This window comes from Brachycentrus maculatus, unplaced genomic scaffold (assembly GCF_059751285.1).
Source record: "Brachycentrus maculatus isolate JH-2025_06_01 unplaced genomic scaffold, ASM5975128v1 h1tg000059l, whole genome shotgun sequence".
NCBI lineage: Eukaryota > Metazoa > Arthropoda > Insecta > Trichoptera > Brachycentridae > Brachycentrus > Brachycentrus maculatus.
In genome coordinates this window covers 555,236-576,905 of record NW_028280813.1, presented here as the reverse complement: position 1 = coordinate 576,905, position 21,670 = coordinate 555,236, and the positions used below count along the sequence as shown (strand labels likewise).

Sequence of the window (21,670 nt, the reverse complement as noted above, 5' to 3'; positions counted from 1 at the left end):
GCTGGCGGTCAGTCCAGTGTCTGGGCGTTGTACCGGGTCGTATGTGTGTGTGTGTGTGGGGAGATGATGCCGTGCGGCGTTCTATCCTCTCTACCCACCTCTGCGGGGAGTGACGTGATGGACAGGGATCACTTGACAATATCTCATTTAATTATTTGTTTGCATTGATACCATCATTCGTGATAACAATAAGCATTGATGCTATTATTCGCGTCAATAACAAGCATTAATGCTATTATTTGTAATAACAATAAGCATTGATGCTGCGATCAGTGATAACAATAGGCATTGATGCTATCATTCGTGATGACAATGAGTATTAATGCTACTATTGGTAATAACAATAAGCATTGATGCTATCATTTGTGATAACAATAAACCATGTTTTGATAATTCGTTTTAAGAATAAGCATTGATACCATCATTCATGATAACACTAAGCATTGATACTTTTATCCATGATAACAACAAGCATTGATGCTATTATTCATGTTAACAACAAGCATTGATACTTTTATCCATGATAACAACAAACATTGATACTCTTATCCATGATAACAACAAGCATCGATACTCTTATTCATGTTAACATCAAGCGTCGATGCTATTATCCGTGATAACAACAAGCATTGATACTCTTATTCATGTTAACAACAAGCATTGATACTTTTATCCATGATAACAACAAGCATTGATGCTATTATTCATGTTAACATCAAGCGTCGATGCTATTATCCGTGATAACAACAAGCATTGATACTCTTATTCATGTTAACCACAAGCATTGATACTTTTATCCATGATAACAACAAGCATCGATACTTTTATCCATGGTAACAACAAGCATCGATACTTTTATCCATGATAACAACAAGCGTCGATGCTATCATCCGTGATAACAACAAGCATTGATACTCTTATTCATGTTAACCACAAGCATTGATACTTTTATCCATGATAACAACAAGCATTGATACTTTTATCCTTGATAACAACAAGCATCGATACTATTATTCATGTTAACATCAAGCGTCGATGCTATTATCCGTGATAACAACAAGCATTAATACTCTTATTCATGTTAACAACAAGCATTTATACTTTTATCCATGATAACAACAAGCATCGATACTTTTATCCATGATAACAACAAGCGTCGATGCTATCATCCGTGATAACAACAAGCATTGATACTCTTATTCATGTTAACAACAAGCATTGATACTTTTATCCTTGATAACAACAAGCATCGATACTATTATTCATGTTAACATCAAGCGTCGATGCTATTATCCGTGATAACAACAAGCATTAATACTCTTATTCATGTTAACAACAAGCATTTATACTTTTATCCATGATAACAACAAGCATCGATACTTTTATCCATGATAACAACAAGCGTCGATGCTATCATCTGTGATAACAACAAGCATTGATACTCTTATTCATGTTAACAACAAGCATTGATACTTTTATCCTTGATAACAACAAGCATCGATACTATTATTCATGTTAACATCAAGCGTCGATGCTCTTATTCATGTTAATGTTAAGCATTGATGCTATTATCCGCGATAACAACAAGCATTGATGCTATTATCCGTGAAAACAACAAGCATCGATACTCTTATTCATGTTAACAACAAGCGTCGATGCTATTATCCGCGATAACAACAAGTATAGATGCTATTATTCACGATAACAATAAGCAGATTCTATCGCATTTCAAAACACCATCACCCCAAAGATTTGTTTACCCCCGTACCGCAGTGGTCGGCGCATTCAACCTCCGTGAGCGATGTCCCGAGTTCAATCCCCGCAGGGACCAAACGAATATAAATAATAATTTAATTCTTTCACTCGGACACCGGCACCCGAAGTTCAGGACTGACCGCCTCGAGGCCTACGATCGGGCCAGCGCAGTGCCCTATGCACCACTGGGGTCCGAAATGAGGTCGAAAGAAGGACTTGCGGTATCCGACGCCTAGTGATATTTAAATGAGATTTTTGCTATTGCGAGTCCCGATTTTCGTCACGGCAGACACTCAATTCATCGAGATGACCGGCAACTCACGCACACACATGCACTTGATGGTGCATAGGGCACTGCATTATAGAAACGCAGTGTTATTGATCATTAAGACACGAAGGAAAGGTGATCAGCCCTCCGCTTCAGGTACCAGTCCAGGGTTATATTGAATAAATATTAGAGTGAAAAAATCACTTATATTTATTTGACCCCCCATGTGTATAATAGTCAGCAAACTTGGCTACCGTTCTGTCCCGGGTTCGATTCCCAGGGGAGGGGGTCAAATAAATATAAGTGATTTTTTCACTATAATATTTATTCAATATTACCCTGGACTGGTTACCTGAGGCGGTATGCTGATCACCTTTCCTTCGTGTGTCAACGATCAAGACCACGCTGCGTTTATATGATGCAGTGCCCTATGCTCCATCGGGGTGCGGATGAGGGTGTGAAGAAGAATATATAAATGTATGTAATTTTTAAAAATTGATACTCATTCGTGATATTCAAAGTATGATAAATCCCGGTCAATTGATAGTCTGCCGTGATATTGAATGTCCTAAATATACAACACCCTTCAGAATGCTCCTTTCCATACTGGTTTTATGGTGTGTGCGGTAACTTACCGAAAATTAATAAGACTTACCTAAAATTACCAAAAAAATGTGCCATTACCGGAATATCGGTACTTGTTAGAATACCAATTAACCGGTAGTTTTGGTAGACATTAATATTTAAAAAAAATTGACATTATTATATATGATTCAAAATACAGGCGATTTGGATCATATGCCTGTATATAACTCTTTTCCTGCGTTTGGCACGCAGTCTGTGCCGCACCCAGCGCAGTACCTAATTTCTTCGAATCTTGCATGAATATGTTATTCTTTTCCGGCGTTTGATGCACAGTCTGTGCCAGCTTGGATACCGCCAGGCACGAAGTTTGCGTCGCACTCGGCGCAGTATCTAATTTCTCCGACCGCCTATAGGAATATTGCATGAATTTCTCTTTTGCGGCGTTTGGCACACAATCTGTGCCGGATTGGTTAGTGCCAGGCACACAGTTTGTGCCGAACCTGATGAAGTATTTTATTTCTCCGGATTGCCTATTGAAATCCGGTATGACTTCCGGCTTACTCTCTCCATACATGATACATTTGTGATATTTCCCCCCCACAGTGATATATCGCTCACTCCTTTCAAGAACGTCATAAATCAAAATTCGTAAATCTTCAGTTGTGCATGTTTTCGGAATGCCCAGAAAATTTACTATATCCCAGCAAAAGCGGCATATTTTTAACTTAATATTTACCCGCTACAGGGCAGAAAGTGTTGTCCTTGCATTTTGAAGAAAAGGTATTGTTTTATTATTTTTTAAAATAAACTAAATATTTTTCAAATGGAGAAAAAACCTTCAGGTTTTACTTAAAAAGATCTGTTGCACAGTATAAAGTTCAGTAAGTGGCTTGATATTTATTTTTAATACATTGTATTATATTTTTAAATTTTAAAAACGTTCTCCTGAAAAATCGAGGTTTTTGATTTATGACGTTCTTGAAAGGAGTGAGCGATATGTGGTGTGTTGAACACTCATTGTGTTGAGAAGCATTCATTCTGTATTGCACGAGCAATGCGGCACATACTGTGTGCCTAGCGCACCTTGGACCATCCAACCTGGCACAGACTGCGTGCCAATCTAGGGTAAATTCGCCGGGTGTTGTATATATGGGAAATTATTATTCAAACATTTTTTCTATTGTAAGTACATATAAAAAAGATGTGTATTTTTTTAATATGAAATATAAATTTTAGAATAAGAGGTATTTTTAATAAATTATCGAACAATGTTTTATTTTTTTAAAAAGAAAATTGTTCCAAAAATTGAGTTTTTTATTCTTCAAATTATGAAAATTAAATATTCAAGAATTTTAATAATTTTATATATTATATTTTAAGTTGTAAGAAGTAATTCAAGTCTCAATATAAAAACACTTTAAAATTATTTTTTCACTTTAAAATTTCACTTGGTTTACTCGTGAAACCTACATATACATTATCTGCAATAAATAAAATAAGACCCTTGTCCGCACCCCAATGGTGCATAGGGCACTGCCTCATATAAACGCAGTGTTATCTTGATCGTTTACACATGAAGGAAAGGTGATCAGCCCAGTCCAGGTACACGTCCGCCTCCGTAGTGTAATGGTCAGCACGCTCGGCTACCGTTCTGGAGGTCCCGGGTTCGATTCCCAGGGGGGGTCAAATAAATATAAGTGATTTTTTCACTATAATATTTATTCAATATTATCTACAATAGGGGTCTCTTTATTATATTAAATACCATGATAGGGAACATTTTATAATGTTACGTACTGTGATAGTGACCTTTTCCTAATGTCAAATACTTAAAGAACCTTTTTCTAACGTTAAATATTAATTTAACGTCAATAAGGAGCAGGAGGAAGACCGAGAAAAACTTGGCACAATCCGGTATGCCAAATACTTGAAAGCGGTCAGGTTAGGAGTCGTAACAATCGGCGGGTATGTATGAGGAGACGCACGAACGTGGAAGAGGCGAAGAATGTTTGCAAAGACAGAGTGGTGTGGCGTTCTATTCTCTCTGCCTACCCCTGTAGGGAAGCGGCGTGATGGTTAGTTAGTTAATTAATTAATTTCAAACATTAAATATAACAAAAAGGGCTTTTCTAGCCTTAAATACTAATCTAGGAACCTTCTCCTAATTCTACAAGTAGGGATATTTTTCTGATGATAATATATACTACAATAGAAACCTTTTTTATGTTAAATACTACAACAGCGACCTTCTGATGCTAAATTCTACAAATAGTGATATTTTTCTGACGATAAATACTACAATAGGAACCTTTTTTATGATAAATACTACAATAGGAACCTTTTTTATGATAAATACTACACTAGAAACCTTTTTTTATGATAAATGCTACAATATAAACCTTTTTTATGATAAATACTACACTAGAAACCTTTTTTTATGATAAATGCTACAACATAAACCTTTTTCTCATGATAAATACCAAAAAAGGAACCTTTTTTCTAATGGTAAATACTATACTAGAAACCTTTTTTTAATTATAAATAATACAAAATAAACCTTTTTCTTACGATAAATACTAAAATAGGAACCTTTTTCTAATGATAAATACTACAATAGAAACGATTAACATTACATACTACATTAGGATCCTTTTCTTACATTAAATACTACAAAAGGAACCTTTTCTAAAACTTTAAATACTACAGTAGGGACCTTTTCCTAATGAACCTATACGAACCTTTTTCTAATGATAAATACTACAATGCGGACCTTTTTTATAACATTCAATACTACAATAAGGACCTTTTCAGCACTATAATTTGAATACAAAATGTATATATTTGAACACATTCCTTACACTGCAAGATGCATAAACTGTTTTTATATTGGGACTATTTTTTTTAATGATATATTCTGTGTGTAAATGTATTTAAAATGGGTATATTAATTTACCCGTATGTTTCAAATGTATTTAACCATTAAAATATTTTTAGATACATATTATTCATAAGTTATCGTTAGGGTATTTAAAAAACTATGTCTTTTTTACTAAGCTCCATAGAAAAACATATGTTTTAAGATGATCTTGAACCATGCAAAACATATGTTTTAAGATGATCTTGAACAATGGATAAACATATGTTGTAAGATGTTCTTGGACCATAGAAAAACATATGTTTTAAGATGATCTTGAACAATAGATAAACATACGTTGTAAGATGTTCTTGGACCATAGAAAAACATTTGTTGTAATATCATATTGAACTATTAAAAAGCATATGTTTGAAGATATTTTAAGCATAGAAAAACATATATTGCGAGATGATTCAAATTTAAAATAAACATATGTAGCTCAAAGGTTTTAAACCATACATGTTTCAAGGCGATATTAAACCGTAAAAAACATACATATTAAGGTTATTTTAACCATAGAAAAACATATGTTGTAAGATGATCTTGAACCATTAAAAAAACGTATTTTGTAAGATGATACATAGCCATTTTGTTATATTTCAAGTTATATTTCAATTTGTGGACGTACAATGATGCCTCGTATAACGTAACAAATTCGTTCTAGGAGCAAGTTTGTTATAGGAAAAGTTCCTTATATGAAACGCTTTTTCCTATTACAATACATGGCAAAAAAAAATAATTCCTTCTGGAATAACTTAAAATATGGTACTGTAAAATAGTACTTCTTCAAACCCTTATCCGCCCTCCAATGGTGCATAGGGCACTGCATCACATAAACAAAGTGTTATCTTGATCGTTAACACACGAAAGAAGGGTGATCAGCCCTCCGCTTCGGCCACCAGTCCAGAGTAATATTGAATAAATATTTTCCCCAACGGTGCATAGGGCACTGCATCACATAAACAAAGTGTTATCTTGATCGTTAACACACGAAAGGAGGGTGATCAGCCCTCCGCTTCGGCCACCAGTCCGGGGTAATATTGAATAAATATTTTCCCCAACGGCCCATAGGGCACTGCAGCACATAAACAAAGTGTTATCTTGATCGTTAACACACGAAGGAAAGGCGATCAGCCCTCCGCTTCGGGCACCAGTCCGGGGTAATATTGAATAAATATTTTCCCCAACGGCCCATAGGGCACTGCAGTACATAAACAAAGTGTTATCTTGATCGTTAACACACGAAGGAAAGGCGATCAGCCCTCCGCTTCGGGCACCAGTCCGGGGTAATATTGAATAAATATTACAGTGAAAAAATCACTTATATATTTTTAATTCACCCCCCCCCCCTGGCCGGCTAGGTTATGCGAGGCTTCACGGTAACGGATCAAAAAATTAGCCTTTAAAATACTTTTTTTTTGTATACCTAAAACCCCTCAGCGATGTCTTTAAAAAATAATCTGCTTAATAAAAAAGCTTCTTTACATCTCACCAATAGATGTCTCTAGTGAAGTTCTAGTGATTCAAGAACAAAGTTTCTAAATTGGTTCATATATATAGAACTTCCAAGAATTTGAGTAGTGTGGTTGTCAATAATGGGTAGAATTGGTGAATGTTACACGTGTGTAAAGTGATCACTTAAACCAGCCTATGACGGTCGTAAGCCCCGTAAATACCCAGACTTCCATATTCTTCTTCATCTTTGATGAGATGTCAAAAAAATAGTCTTTAAAAAATATATATTTCCCTTGTCACCATTTGGACGCATGACTTGTATGATGAGCTGTGTTTCAAACCAAGCTCGGTTAGCGATCTCGGTATTTCGGTCTGACGTCTTGAATCTTGATAATATTGGTCCATCTGTGAGGGGTTTCAACATGGTAGGAATAAATTATGGTTTAAATAAGACTGATAAATGAAGGGTATCTCCATGTTTGATTTTAGAGAAAGCGATTTCAAAAACGGGTGTGGCTTATTAAAAATAATGCGTATTGACTGTTTTTCGGAAAAGGTTATTTCAAAATTTATGTTGACTCTTTTCCGGCAAAGGTTATTTCAAAATTTATGTTGACTCTTTTCCGGCAAAGGTTATTTCAAAATTTATGTTGACTCTTTTCCGGCAAAGGTTATCTCAAAATTTATGTTGACTCTTTTCCGGCAAAGGTTATTTAAAAATTTATGTTGTCTCTTTTCCGGCAAAGGTTATTTCAAAATTTATGTTGATTCTTTACCGGCAAAGGTTATTAAAAAAATTATATTGCCTCTTTTGCGGCAAAGGTTATTTTAAAATCCCTGTTGACCTCTTTCCAGTGGCTGATTTTAAATCCAAATCGTCCTTTTTCTGGCAACCAATTAAAATAATCAACCCTTTTATGTAAATGTAAATTTTTACATTATTAAAAAAAGAAAAATAGGTTTAAAGACTCAAATATTGTCTTTTTTTTCATGTTTGATTTTAAAATCGCTCTCTCTATACTAATGTGTAAAGGCAACTAGCCGTAAGTCAAGTTGCGGCTGTTTGGCATAACACGGCTCAAAGCATTCTTATAACCGGCCTCTATCATATACAATCACAGATTTTGCTATATCCCTTTCCTTTACCGAGATATTCATTATCCAAATAGCCGCAAAATTGTATTAATTTGATACATGTGTTGGCAAAAAGCATCATTTTAAGTTAACTATAAACGCGCTTATCTCAAAACCACTGTTTTTAACTTGCGGCTATTTGCCTTTGCACATCAGTATAAATATATGAAAAAATCCTGTTAAAAAAATATGTATATTAATAAAATTTTGCTAATTTTTCAGGTATTTTTTTCAGCTCTACAAAAAATTTCGAATAAAAACTAATTTTTACTTTATCTTTCAGCGTTATTAATATAATTTTTTTCACAGTGCCGGAACGTTGGAAGCGGTCTTTGATAATATTTCCAAACGACGACGATTCGCCTTTTAAAAAACGCGATAAATGACGTTCTTAGCGCTTCAGCGTCGGGCATAAATTGCGTTTAAAATGACCACTGTGCGGGGGCGTCTTTCCACATCTGCAAAATAATGAAAAATGAACATTGTCTTTGAAAGATGGCCATAAATTTGAAACTGGTGGGAATTTTAAAACGAAAATTACTGTATGACCCCAAGCATTTAGATGTAATATATTTTTTTGAGGTTCCCAATCTGTGTTCCGTATGTCATTCTGTTCCGGTTGATAATGTCCTACCAGTGGCATCTGTGGGCAAAATCTTAAAGCAGTATTGCTCTGGTCCATCTTTCTTACGTTCAGAGTGAGATACGAGACATTTGTGTTGCCTTTAAGAAGTCTTAAAGACTCTTATACGAGTCATCCGTGTTTCCTCTAAGATATCCTAAAGACTCTTATACGAGCTATCTGTGTTTCCTTTAAGAATTCTTAAAGATTTGTATACGAGTGATCCGTGTTTCCTTCAAGAATTCTTATAGACTTGTATAAGAGTCATCCATGTTTTTTTTTGTACTATTATCTCATATACGAGTCAATCGTGCTTCCTTTGAGATATCCTAAAGACTCACATATCGCTTACTCCTTTCAACAACGTCATATATCAAAAAACTTGATTTTTCAGATCGTTTTTAGAGTTTAAGAATATAATGAAATGTATTAAAAATAAACATAAAGCCACTTATCGAACTTTTTACTGTGCAACACATCTTTTTAAGTAAAACCTGAATGTTTTTTCTCCATTTGAAAAATATTTAGTATGTTTAAAAAAATAATCGAAAAAAACCTTTTCTTCAAAATGCAAAAACAAGAATTTATGCCCTGTAGCGGGTAAATGTTAAGTTAAAAATATGCCGCTTTTGCTGGGATACAGCACATTTTCTGGGCATTCTGAAAAAATGCGTAACTGAAAATTGACGATTTTTGATATATGACGTTGTTGAAAGGAATGAGCGATATGAGCTATCCGTGTTTCCTTTGAGAATTCTTAAAGACTCGTCTACAAGTCATCTGTGATTCCTTTAACCTGTTTACCGGGCGGTCCGGTGTCCAATTATGCAACTTGTAACGGGCGCGAATACTGTTTCACTCCGTGTCTTAAATTCATGCGGAGACATGTATGGATGACTAATACCCTTGTTGTTCGATAAATATACGTCCATATATATAATAATAAAACCCTTATCTGCACCCCAATGGTGCATAGGGCACTGCTTCATATAAACGCAGTGTTATCTTGATCGTTTACATATGAAGGAAAGGTGATCAGCCCTCCGCTTCAGGTACCAGTCCATGGTAATATTGAATAAATATTACAGTGAAAAAACCACTTATATTTTATTTTACCCCCCTTGGGAATCGAACCCGGGACCTCCAGAACGGTAGCCGAGCGTGCTGACCATTACACTACGGAGGCGGACATATAATATAATAAACATATATTTGAACGACGTATTCATATGTCCTACTTGTACTCGTTTGCGTTGGACGTATTTATGCTTCCCGCCCGGTCAACAGGTTAGAATAGCTTAAAGTCTTTTATAAAAGTCGTCTGCGTCAAACGTTTACATCAAACAAAAGGCTATATCGTCGACTTTGGAAATATAGAGTCCCAGATGAAATATTGTATTTGGAGCCCTCATCCCCACCGCACATCCGCGACGCCTTTGCTAATTTGGTTCTCCCCTTCTTTTCCCGTTTGGGCGGTCCTCTCGGCCCGGGAATCCGTCTCTGCCCGGGAATCCCTCTTGGCTCGGGAATGGCGGCGCGCAGGTCAAGAAGGACTTCCTCGCTCTGCTGCGCGAGACCAAGGAGGTGGACCGCCACTCGCACTGGTCCGACGTCAAGAAGAAGCTGGAGGCGGACGCGCGCTACAAGGCGGTCGACGGCTCCAGCGTGCGGGAGGACTACTTCCGGGACTATGTCAAGATGCTGAAGGAGGAACGGCGCAAGGAGAAAGACAAGGGTTAGTAATAAGAGAGTTTTTTTTTTTAATTACCTAACGTCCAAGTGACTCTGAAAAATAGCTACGGCTTATGCAACGCCGTTTATCATGTCCCTACTCAGGCTTCAACTTTATAAGTTTCATAGCCTGTGCCTACTCGTGAGTGGATTTACTCTTTATGTTTAACCGGATCCACGCGGCTCGCATAACCGTATGTGTTTTCACAAAACATGCCCCATACGCGGCTGACATAAGCGTATGTGTTTTTACTTTGCTCCAAGTTTCCAACCTCAGTTCAACTTGGAGGGATTTTTTCATGGTGTGGAACTTTGGATAAAATAATACGTCGATCCTTGGCCTTATGACATCTGTTGAAATATCTGACTAACAATTTGTAACATCACAAGGATAAATAAAAGAACAGATTTCTGATTTTTCTTGAGGTCGATAATTGCCAGCGCCATAATCGTGCCCTATATCTGTCTCACTCTCGACGCCACGCATCGCCAGTGGGTAAGAGTGACACACGGTGCGTGCTTTGATTTATTTATGTTACGATCTTATTTGTTTATATTACGATATATTTCAAGAATAATGTGACACGAGTGTATTATAGAGTACCAAAAAGGCACAATGAATCCCATTGAACGTTTTTGTTTAGGAAAATAAATCGTTTCTTAACTAAATACATGATAAAAGTAATCATTTAAAAAAAGGAAAAATACCGCCGCGCACGGGCGTCTCTCAGGAACAAAGTTAACGCGGTTAAAAGGTTGAAGTTACTATAATTTTATGTAATTCATGAGTGAAAATTCTAGGCGAAAACATTCGCTATCTCGCTAGAGGCATGAGTTTATACATTTCAAAGATTCTAAGTCGGCAGTGAAGTTACTTAGGTGTATGATTTCAATTCTTGATTTTACTCAGGTAGTGAATTTACTTATGTGTTCTTATATCTGTCCGCCTCCGTAGTGTAATGGTCAGCACGTTCGGCTACCATTCTGGAGGTCCCGGGTTCGATTCCCAAGGGGGGTAAAATAAATATAAGTGATTTTTTCACTGTCATATTTATTCAATATTACCCTGGACTGGTACCTGAAGCGGAGGGCTGATCACCTTTCCTTCATGTGTAAACGATCAAGATAACACTGCGTTTATATGACGCAGTGCCCTATGCACCATTGGGGTGCGGATAAGGGTTTTATTATTATTATTATATCTATGTGCTCAACTTATCATTACACTTGACTAACTTATGATTAAGTACCGTCTGTGTGCGAGGCTGGAAGTAATAAGAGAGTCAAGTGCTTTATGTATACAGCAGGGATCCGAAATAGTGTCGATGAATAATGGTTGAGTGGAAATACGATGACTGACCATTTTCTGTAAATGTTTTTGTACTGTTCCGTGTCTGTCTGCTGTGCTGGTCGGGGTTGTGGGCATCTGTGTACCGGCCAACGTCGAGTCGTGATCGGATCTAGCTGACTAATTGAACTAAACACTAATCCCTTTCACTGCCTACACCGGGGTACTTCTAGAAAATTTGGTGATGGACTTACAGCCTTGTATTATTTAGATTGGTAGTGACAGGTATATTGAAAGCTTTTAAATGTAAATTCACAGTAAAATCGGGATACAATTTTATGTTGTTTCACATTTTCAATAAATTTCGCAACTTAGTTCAAAAAAAAAAAATTGCTTAGCAAGAGCAGATCTGTCAGGAAGCCTAGATGCTTCTGTATCAGGTCTGGGTATGCAGTGGGACAGCTTTCAATGTATACAGCAGGACCTCTATACCAGTGTTCCTCAAACTTTTTCTACTCAAGGTACACCTACCAAAGTAGATTCTACTTAATCCAAAAATGCAAAAAAAACGTACTACCAATAAAAAATTCCTTACCGTGTTTTAAGTTTGGACAGCCGATCTATTAGAGAGATGAAGAAGCCTTTTTGTTATGGGATTATTCAAACGGGGATTTTAGAGTTTACGTTTTTTGCCAGTATACTTACACTATCGTCCGCCTCCGTAGTGTAATGGTCAGCACGCTCGGCTACCGTTCTGGAGGTCCCGGGTTCGATTCCCAAGGGGGGTAAAATAAATATTAGTAATTTAGTCATATTTATTCAATATTACCCTGGACTGGTACCTGAAGCGGAGGGCTGATCACCTTTCCTTCATATGTGTAAACGATCAAGATAACACTGCGTTTATATGACGCAGTGCCCTATGCACCATTGGGGTGCGGATAAGGGTTTCATTATTATTATTATTATACTTACAATATATATAACTTAGTTTTGTATCAGTACCGAGTGAATGCTCTCATTGGGTGTTTGGTCTGCCCGCAGATCGAGAGGGCAAGAGCGGCAAGAAGGAGAAGAAGGACAAGGAGCGGGGCCGCGACCGCGAGAGGGAGCGCGACCGCGAGGAGCGGGAGGAGCGGGAGGGCGGCGCTCGCAAGGCCAGCAAGAGCAGCGACCGCAAGGAGGGCAAGGCCAGCGACGTGAGTCCATCGGAACGCTCTCTGTTATGTGTGTGTGATCTGATCGGGTGCTAGCTTGTTGGTACTTTGATCGTGGGTAAATAAGTAACAGTACTAGCTGTTGGTACATCGATCGAGTAGCAGTATTCATTTATTGATACTTTGATAATATATACATAATAATACTAGCTTGTTGATACTTTGATAATTGATAGGAAAATAACAGTGCCAGCTTGTTAATACTTTGAGCATATATATATATATATATATATATATATATATATATATATATATATATATATATATATATATATATATATATATATATATATATATATATATATATATATATATATACATATATATATATAGATTTATATATATAAAAAAAAATAACGGTACTAACTTGTTGATACTTGATCCTAACAGTGTCAACTTACTTACGAATTTTGATCACTTTTTTGGGATCGCTTATCCATACTGTAAATTGCGAAGCGCCCTTGAGGTGATTTCTCACTAAAACGGCTGAATGCTTGCATTGTGGTGAGGTACAGGCGAAGCGTTGTAACGATAGCCCCCGGGGGGCGGTGTGTCCGCAGGCGGAGGAGCCGGCCGACTCGGCGGACTCGGACGCGGCCGCCAAGGACAAGGCGGCCAGGGACAAGGCGGCGCGCGCGGAGGCCTCCATCAAGGAGCGCGAGCGCGAGGTGCAGCGTGCGCTCGCCACCTCGCTGCGCGACCGCGACAAGGAGCGAGAGTTCCACAAGCGGGACGAGGCCGTGCAGGTGACGGAACTCTCTTATTGTCATGCTCTCCCGTTCTAAGTGGTCCTCATTCCGGCCGATGTAGAGGCCACATAAGGGTCATTTATGCAATATTCCTATCCAATAAGCCCTGACAATGGCCATTTGTGTAAAATTCCTATCCAATCAAGCCCCAATAAGGATCTTTTATGGAATGTTTATATCGAGTTGAGCCCTGATAATGGCCATTTATGCAAAATTCCTATCCAAGTGAGTCCCAATAAGGACTGTTTATGTAAAATTCTTTTTTTTTAAAGAGTCTCAATAAGGACTGTTAAGATCCAATTGTGCTCTGATGATTGTAATTTATGTAAAATTCCTTTCCAATTGAGTCCTGATAAGGATTGTTTATTCAATATTTATATTTTAATGTGCCCTGATAATGGTCATTTGCGCAAAATTCTTTCCCAATTGAATCTCGATAAGGACTGTTTATGCAATATTTATATCCAATTGAGCCCTGATAATGGCCATTTACGCAAAATTCCTTTCCAATTGAGTCCCGATAAGGAGTGTGTACGCAATTTTAATATACAATTTTGCCCTGATAATGGTCATTTATGCATAATTCTTATTGAATTGAACCCTAATTAAGGACCTTTTATGCAGTGTTTTTATACAGTTGCTTATTTGAGCCCATATAAGGGTCATTTATGCAGCATTGCTATTCAATTGAGCCCAGAAAAGGACCATTCTTATTCAACTGAGCCCCAAAAAGGGCCATTTATGCAGCACTGACATTACTAGTCCTGAAAAGGACCAACATTATGAACGTTTAACCTGATGCAGCACTTCAACGCGCTGCTGGCGGACCTGGTGCGCAACCCGGAGCTCACCTGGAGGGAGGCCAAGAAGCAGCTCAAAAAGGACCACCGCTGGCCTCTAGCTGATCTGCTCTCCAAGGAGGACAAGGTCAGTGGCGCCCGACCCGACCCAACCCTGCCCAGACCAACCCAACCCTGCCCAAACCGACCCAACCCTGCCCAAACCACCCTAAACCCTGCCCAGACCAACCCAACCCTGCCCAAACCACCCTAAACCCTGCCCAAACCAAATGTCATATTGCTATTTAGAATTATTTAATTGGTAAAAAATCTCCTTTCTTGTACTAACAGAAAAGGTAAAAATATTTTTTTTACTAATTTTTCATTTTTCATAAATTTTGTGAAAATATTGTATTTTGATTTTTGCTATTTAAAAAAAAAAATCAAGGCTCATTTTTCCCATTGGTCATTTTTTCTAATTTCAAAGTACAATTTTTATTTTAAAAAAAAAATCAAAACTTGTTTTTGCATTTAATTTTAAAAAATAAATTCTATTTATAATTTATTTTGTTGGTCTTTGCAATTTTTCTTGCATTTTGATTTTTGACTTTTTTTTATAAATCATACATTTTTTATTGCTACTTATGCTAGCCATGTGTTTGTTGCTTTTTTCTATTAAATTTCACCATTTTAAAACGGTCATAATTTCAATCAGCTAGATTATTATTATTATTGATACAGGAGCGCCTGTTCACGACGCACACGGGCTCGCTGGGCGCCAAGCGGCGCGACAAGTTCCGCGAGATGCTGGACGAGCTGGGCGCGGCGCGCGTGCCGCTCACGGCCGCCTGGCGCGACGTGCGCAAGCTGCTCAAGGAGGACCCGCGCCTCACCAAGTTCTCCGCCTCCTCCGAGAAGGTGCCAAATGTATTCTGTTATTTAAAATATGCGGTCGATGATAATACAGTGTGCGATAAAGAAAACTTGGCTTTTCGCCCACTGTTTTATCGGAAAAACACTTTAAGTTGAAAATGTATTTAATATTTGTTTTAATTTAAAGTGTTCTGACGATAAAACAGTGTGCGACAGAGATAAACCAAAACACACCCTGTACCGCCGATAAAACAGTTTGTGACACTGATAAAACTAAAATACACACTGCTCCGTCGATAAAACAGTGTGCGACACTAATAAACCACACACTGTTCCGTCGATAAATCAGCGTGCGACAAAGATAAACATAAACACACGGTTTGTTCCGTCGATAAAACAGTGTACGACAAAGAAAACACTGCTTTCCGAGCGCTGTTTTATCGGCAGAACAGTGTATGTCTTCGTTTATCACACTGCTTTATCCACTTCAAATTCAAATGTGTTTAAATGTGTTATTTTATTTTCAAAACTTAAAGTGTTCTTTAACCCTTTCCGGTCCCTTAAAATTAAAAAAAAAAAAACAAATCTAGGTAGACAGTTACATTCCAATTGGAAAATAATATTTTCTCCTCTGCTCCACATACTGTTGTAATAGATACGAGTGACAAAAATGTAAGCTTGGAATTTAAATAAATAATGCTAATGATGAAAAAAATGTGGAATACCATCCGACATGGGACCTCAGAGGAAAAAATCCATGTCGAATGAGATTCCACATTGGACCAGTAAGGGTTAGGGCGTGCGACAGAGGAAATGCTGCTTGTCGCACACTGTTTTATCGGCAGAACAGTGTGTGTCTTAGTTTTTATCTATCGCACACTGTTTTATCCACTTCAAATTAAAATTTGTCAAAAATCGAAATGAATTTTCAAATACAAAGTTTTCCGCCGATGAAACAGTGTGCGACAAGCAGCACGCCGTTTCGTCGATTCGATTGTGTAGAAGGATGTAGTGTAAGCTTGGAGACGCGTTTCAGTGCGAGCGCGAGTTCCGCGACTACCTCAAGGACCGGACGGCGGCGGCGCGGCTGCAGCTGCGCTCGCTGTTCCAGGAGACGCGCGCGCTGTCGCACCGCTCGCTGGCCGCCACCAGGGACAACCCCGCGCACCTGCAGGAGCTCGAGGCGCTGCTCAACCAGGACGCCAGGTACTAGCGCTTCTTACAAAACACAGTTTACACCCTTATCCGCCACACCAATGGTGCATAGGGCACTGCATCGTATGAACGCATGGTTATCGTGATCGTTAACACACGAAGGAAAGGTGACTGGCCCTCCGCTTCAGGCACCAGTCCATGGTAATATTGAATAAATATCATAGTGAAAAAATCACTTACATTTATTTGACCCCTCCCGCTGGGAATCGAACCCGGGACCTCCAGAACGGTAGCCGGGCGTCCTGACCATTACAATACGGAGGCGGACAAAATACAGTTACTTGAATTTTATTACGAAATTCAGTTTTTTTTCAACGATTTTTTTTAAATACAGTACTTATACAGTTCTCTGATTTTTTTTCACGTAATACAGTTATTTGAATATTATGACAGTAGTGCCCACGAAAAATTACAGATAATGGAACTGCATTTGGATCACCCCCATGATCCAGTCTCGGCAGCATCTCGATTCGACTAACAAAATTAAAAATCAATGACTGAAATCGAATAACAATATATTATATTTGATTTGGTGTCAAATTGACCGGACAACCCGTCCATTCTTCCAGGTACATAATCCTGGAGCACATAGCCGAGGAGAGGACCCTGGCGCTGACGTCCTACCTGGAAGAGCTGGAGAAGCGGGGCCCCCCGCCGCCGCCCACAGCCACGGAGCCGTCCCGCCGGTCCAACAAGTAACCGCCGGCACGGCACAGCCGACTCTCGGACAATCAGTCGGCCGCTTCGGAACCAATCACCGTCTTTTCATGACTTGCGTTTGAATAATATCGCGAGTTTATATAAATTTCATCACATGAATTACGAAAAATTAGCGGATAATTCTAGTTTTGATCCCAGCACGGATTTGTAAAAAAATATATGTCAATAAAAGCTGGCACAATTTTTTTTCTTCTCATTTTTATGCACTAGTGCATAGGGCACTGCGTTTGATTGTTGCGGAATCGTCCTGTTTTTAAATTATGGCAAACCACTTGCAGTCTAGTCTCTAAGGTTATTTTTGTTTGTATATCAGCCGGGGATTGAACCCAGGACTTGTGCACGGTAGCACAGTGGATACATCACGCCGTATTACAAAATAATTATAATTTAATATAGATATTGGGAATTTTGAATTTATTGAGAGATTCTATGAAAAATTAAACTTTTAAGCTGTGCCAGTTGAAAAAATTTAGTTATTACGCTGGTATTTAAGCAGTCCGAGTTAAAAAAATTATGATATTAAGCTGGTATTTAAGTAGTCTGAGTTAAAATGATATTTTGCAGTCTGAAGACATCATATTATTAAACTGGCATTTTAGCAGTCCGAGTTGAAAATGTCATTTTATTAAACTGGTATTTAATCAGTCAGAGTTGAAAATATCATTATTTAAAACTGGTATTTAAGCAATCCGAGTTTAAAATGCCATGATTAAAGAAAACACTTCGTTTTTTACCACTTGAGCTTTATTATAGACTACATGTTTCAGAAGTTAAACTTCCATCATTCAGGTCTGTATAGTAACTAAAATATAAAATATAAAATTGTTCTATAAATAAGGAGAGGGGAAAGTAAGGGGAAGGGGTTAGTCAAGGGACGGAGTTTGAAAACAAAGGAAAAATGGAAAGCAATGGTGAAGAATTTTGAAACAATATTATTTATAGAACAATTTTATATTTCATATTTTAGTTATTATACAGACCTGAATGATGGAAGTTTAACTTCTGAAACATGTAGTCTATAATAAAACTCAAGTGGTAAAAAACGAAGTGTTTTCTTTAATCTTTGTAACATGTCTTACCACAAAGTTAATGCCGAAACAATAAATTAAAATGCCATGTTATGAAACTGGTAATTACGAATTCCGAGTTAAAAATAGCACCGAGTTGAAAATATCGTTATCAAATTGGTATTTAAGCAGCCCGAGTTTAAATGCATTTACTAAGTTATACGAGTTGAAATCGTTGAATTTTGTGATTAGCCAGCTTTTATGATTTGATTATGTTCTATTTTTTTTAATGATTTTTTTAAAAAAGTGTATAATGTATGTAGCTTGTGTAATGATAGTTTTTAAATTTAAAAATGGTAGCCGTTACATGAATAATTTTAAATAAAACACATTCACTTATATAATGGTGTAGTTTTAGGTTATTACCATAATCTCACATCTCGTGAATGTCATAATCTCGCAGCTTGTGGATGACAATACTGCCATTCGTGAATATCACAATCTCACAAGTTATGAATATCACAATATCGCAACTTGTGAATGTCATAATCTCGCAGCTTGTGGATGACAATACTGCCATTCGTGAATATCACACCTCACAAGCTATGAATATCACAATACCGCAACTTGTGAATGTCATAATCTCGCAGCTTGTGGATGACAATACTGCCATTTGTGAATATCACAACCTCACAAGTTATGAATATCACAATATCGAAACTTTTTAATATCATAATCTCGCAACTCATGATTATGACAGATTCTCATCCCAAACCAGACCAATGGATACGACATGTCCCTCACTCCTTTCAAGAAAGTCATAAATCAAAAAACTTGATTTTTCAGGAGAACGTTTTTAAAGTTTAAAAATATAATACAATGTATTAAAAATAAATATCAAGCCACTTATTGAACTTTTTATTGTGCAACAGATCTTTTTAGGTAAAACCTGAATGTTTTTTATCCATTTGAAAAATATTTAGTATATTTAAAAAAAATGATTAAACAATACCTTTTCTTCAAAATGCAAAAACAACACTTTCTGCCCTGTAGCGGGTAAATATTAAGTTAGAAATATGCCGCTTTTGCTGGGATACAGTACATTTTCTGGGCATTCTGAAAACATGCACAACTGAAAATTGACAATTTTTGATTTATGACGTTCTTGAAAGGAGTGAGCGATGTGTTAAATAATTAAATTTACCAATTATATATTACTTTGTAAAATGTTGACTTGGATATTGTTAATTTAATTTAATTGGAATAAATACATTTTCTTTAATTATGTTTTTATTTTTACACACTATAAACTAAATACACAATATGGGGGCTTACCTCCCAAGGAAATACATATTAACATTTTCGAATTTAAAAAGTATTCTAAAACACAAACTGTTTGTCGCATACTGTTTTATCGTATAAGCACTTTTTAAATTGAAAATTCAAGGAATACATTTCGATATTTATAGCAAATAAAAACCTATCAGCGGAAGCTAAACTGGCAGTGCACAACGAAGTCCTGGTTCCAACTCTAACGTATGGAAGTCAAACATGGAGTTGGCAAACGAAGGATGAAAGTAGACTGAATGCAGTCGAAATGCGATCTCCCGGAATAATGTGCGACAAAACGATGTATGATAGATGTGCGAATAGTGAAATAAGGAAGGAATGCAAGGCTGAGATAAGCACTATCCATAAAATTAAGAAAGGTGTGTTGAGATGGTTTGGACATGTAGAGCGAATGAGTGAGGAAAGAACGGTAAAACAAATTTATGAGGCGAATGTTAGCGGGAAAAGAAGCAGAGGAAGACCGAGAAAAACTTGGCGCGATCAGGTATGCCAAATACTTGAAAGTGGTCAGGTTAGGAGTCGTAACAATCGGCGGGTATGTATGAGGAGATGCATGAACGTGGAAGAGGCGAAGAATGTTTGCAAGGACAGAGTGGTGTGGCGCTCTATTCTCTCTGCCTACCCCTGCGGAGAAGCGGCGTGATGGTTAGTTAGTTAGTTAGTTACGTTTCAATATTTTCATTAAAAGTGTTCCGCTGATAAAACAGTGCGGATAATCAAAACACACTGTTTTATCAGTTGAACAGTTTTTAAATTAAAAAATTACAGGAATCGCTCATGACAAGGACAATTACTCTCAAGGGGGACCTCACATGACACGCACAGAAGAGGAAAGAAATACATATTGATATCTTTTAATTTAAAGTGTCCCGCTGATAAAACAGTGTGCGACAGAGAAAAACCAAACACTGTTTTACCGGCGGAACACCTTTAACCGGATCCACGCGGCTCGCATAACCGTATGTGTTTTCCCAAAACATTCCCTGTACGCGGCTGACATAACCGTTTGTGTTTTTACTTTACTCCAAGTTTCGAACCTCAGTTCAACTTGGAGGGATTTTTTCAAGGTGTGGATCTTTGGATAAAATAATACGTCAATCCTCGGCCTTATGACATCTGTTGAAATATCTGACTAATAATTTGTAACATCACAAGGATAAATAAATGAACAGATCCCTCATTTTTCTTGCGGTCGGTAATTAGTCCGCGCCATAATCATGCCCTATATCTGTCTCACTCTCGACGCTACGCATCGCCAGTGGGTAAGAGTGACACACGATGCGTGCTTTGATTTATTTATGTTACGATCTTATTTGTTTATATTACAATATATTTCAAGAATAATGTGACACGAGTGTATTATAGAGTACCAAAAAGGCACAATGAATCCCATTGAACATTTTTGTTTAGGAAAATAAATCGTTTCTTAACTAAATACATGATAAAAGTAATCATTTAAAAAACGGCAAAATACCGCCGCGCACGGGCGTCTCTCAGGAAAAAAGTAAACGCGGTTAAAAGGTTAACAGTAATAAATGAAAAGGTATTTCTGGTACATTTCTTTCAAGAAATGTACCAGAAAGAACAATGTTTTACCGACGGAACACCTTGTAACAAATGAAAAGGAATACATTTCTTGAAAGAAATGTATTCCTTATTTTTTTTTTTTACAAAAATGTTAATAAAATTAGTATATAACCACTCACCGAGATTTTTACATCTACCGGTTTCGAGACGTACCCGTCTCTTCGTCAGGACAATCACTAACACAGCATGCAAACAATACTCCCTTCACCACCATAGCACCATTTACACACTCAAAACTACACAAAATGTCTAACACATGCGATTTTTGGTCGACCCGAAGACCAACATGCACTATAGTTTTCAATACAGACATGCGTTACGAGCCGAGGTTAAACGTACATTAAAATTAGACTAGGAATCGAATCTACTTAAATACTTGTAGGATGAAAGGAGTGGGGGGGGGTTCGAATTGGATATTGAC

General features: G+C 37.4%; 1 protein-coding gene across 2 annotated transcripts in view; it reads left to right on the top strand.

The window, feature by feature from the left end:
• LOC148311695 (uncharacterized) overlaps window positions 1-19,575 on the top strand; it is a 47,125-nt gene extending 27,550 nt beyond the window's left edge. For both annotated transcript variants that reach the window (XM_088256184.1, XM_088256183.1), the window contains exons 17-23: window positions 10,276-10,468; window positions 12,797-12,951; window positions 13,530-13,715; window positions 14,523-14,645; window positions 15,239-15,415; window positions 16,407-16,576; window positions 17,155-19,575. In XM_088256184.1, coding sequence (XP_088112310.1) covers window positions 10,276-10,468; window positions 12,797-12,951; window positions 13,530-13,715; window positions 14,523-14,645; window positions 15,239-15,415; window positions 16,407-16,576; window positions 17,155-17,284 — 1,134 coding nt within the window. In that variant the 3' untranslated portion in view covers window positions 17,285-19,575. The remainder of the gene's footprint in view (window positions 1-10,275; window positions 10,469-12,796; window positions 12,952-13,529; window positions 13,716-14,522; window positions 14,646-15,238; window positions 15,416-16,406; window positions 16,577-17,154) is intronic.
• The last annotated feature ends 2,095 nt before the right edge of the window (window positions 19,576-21,670 follow it).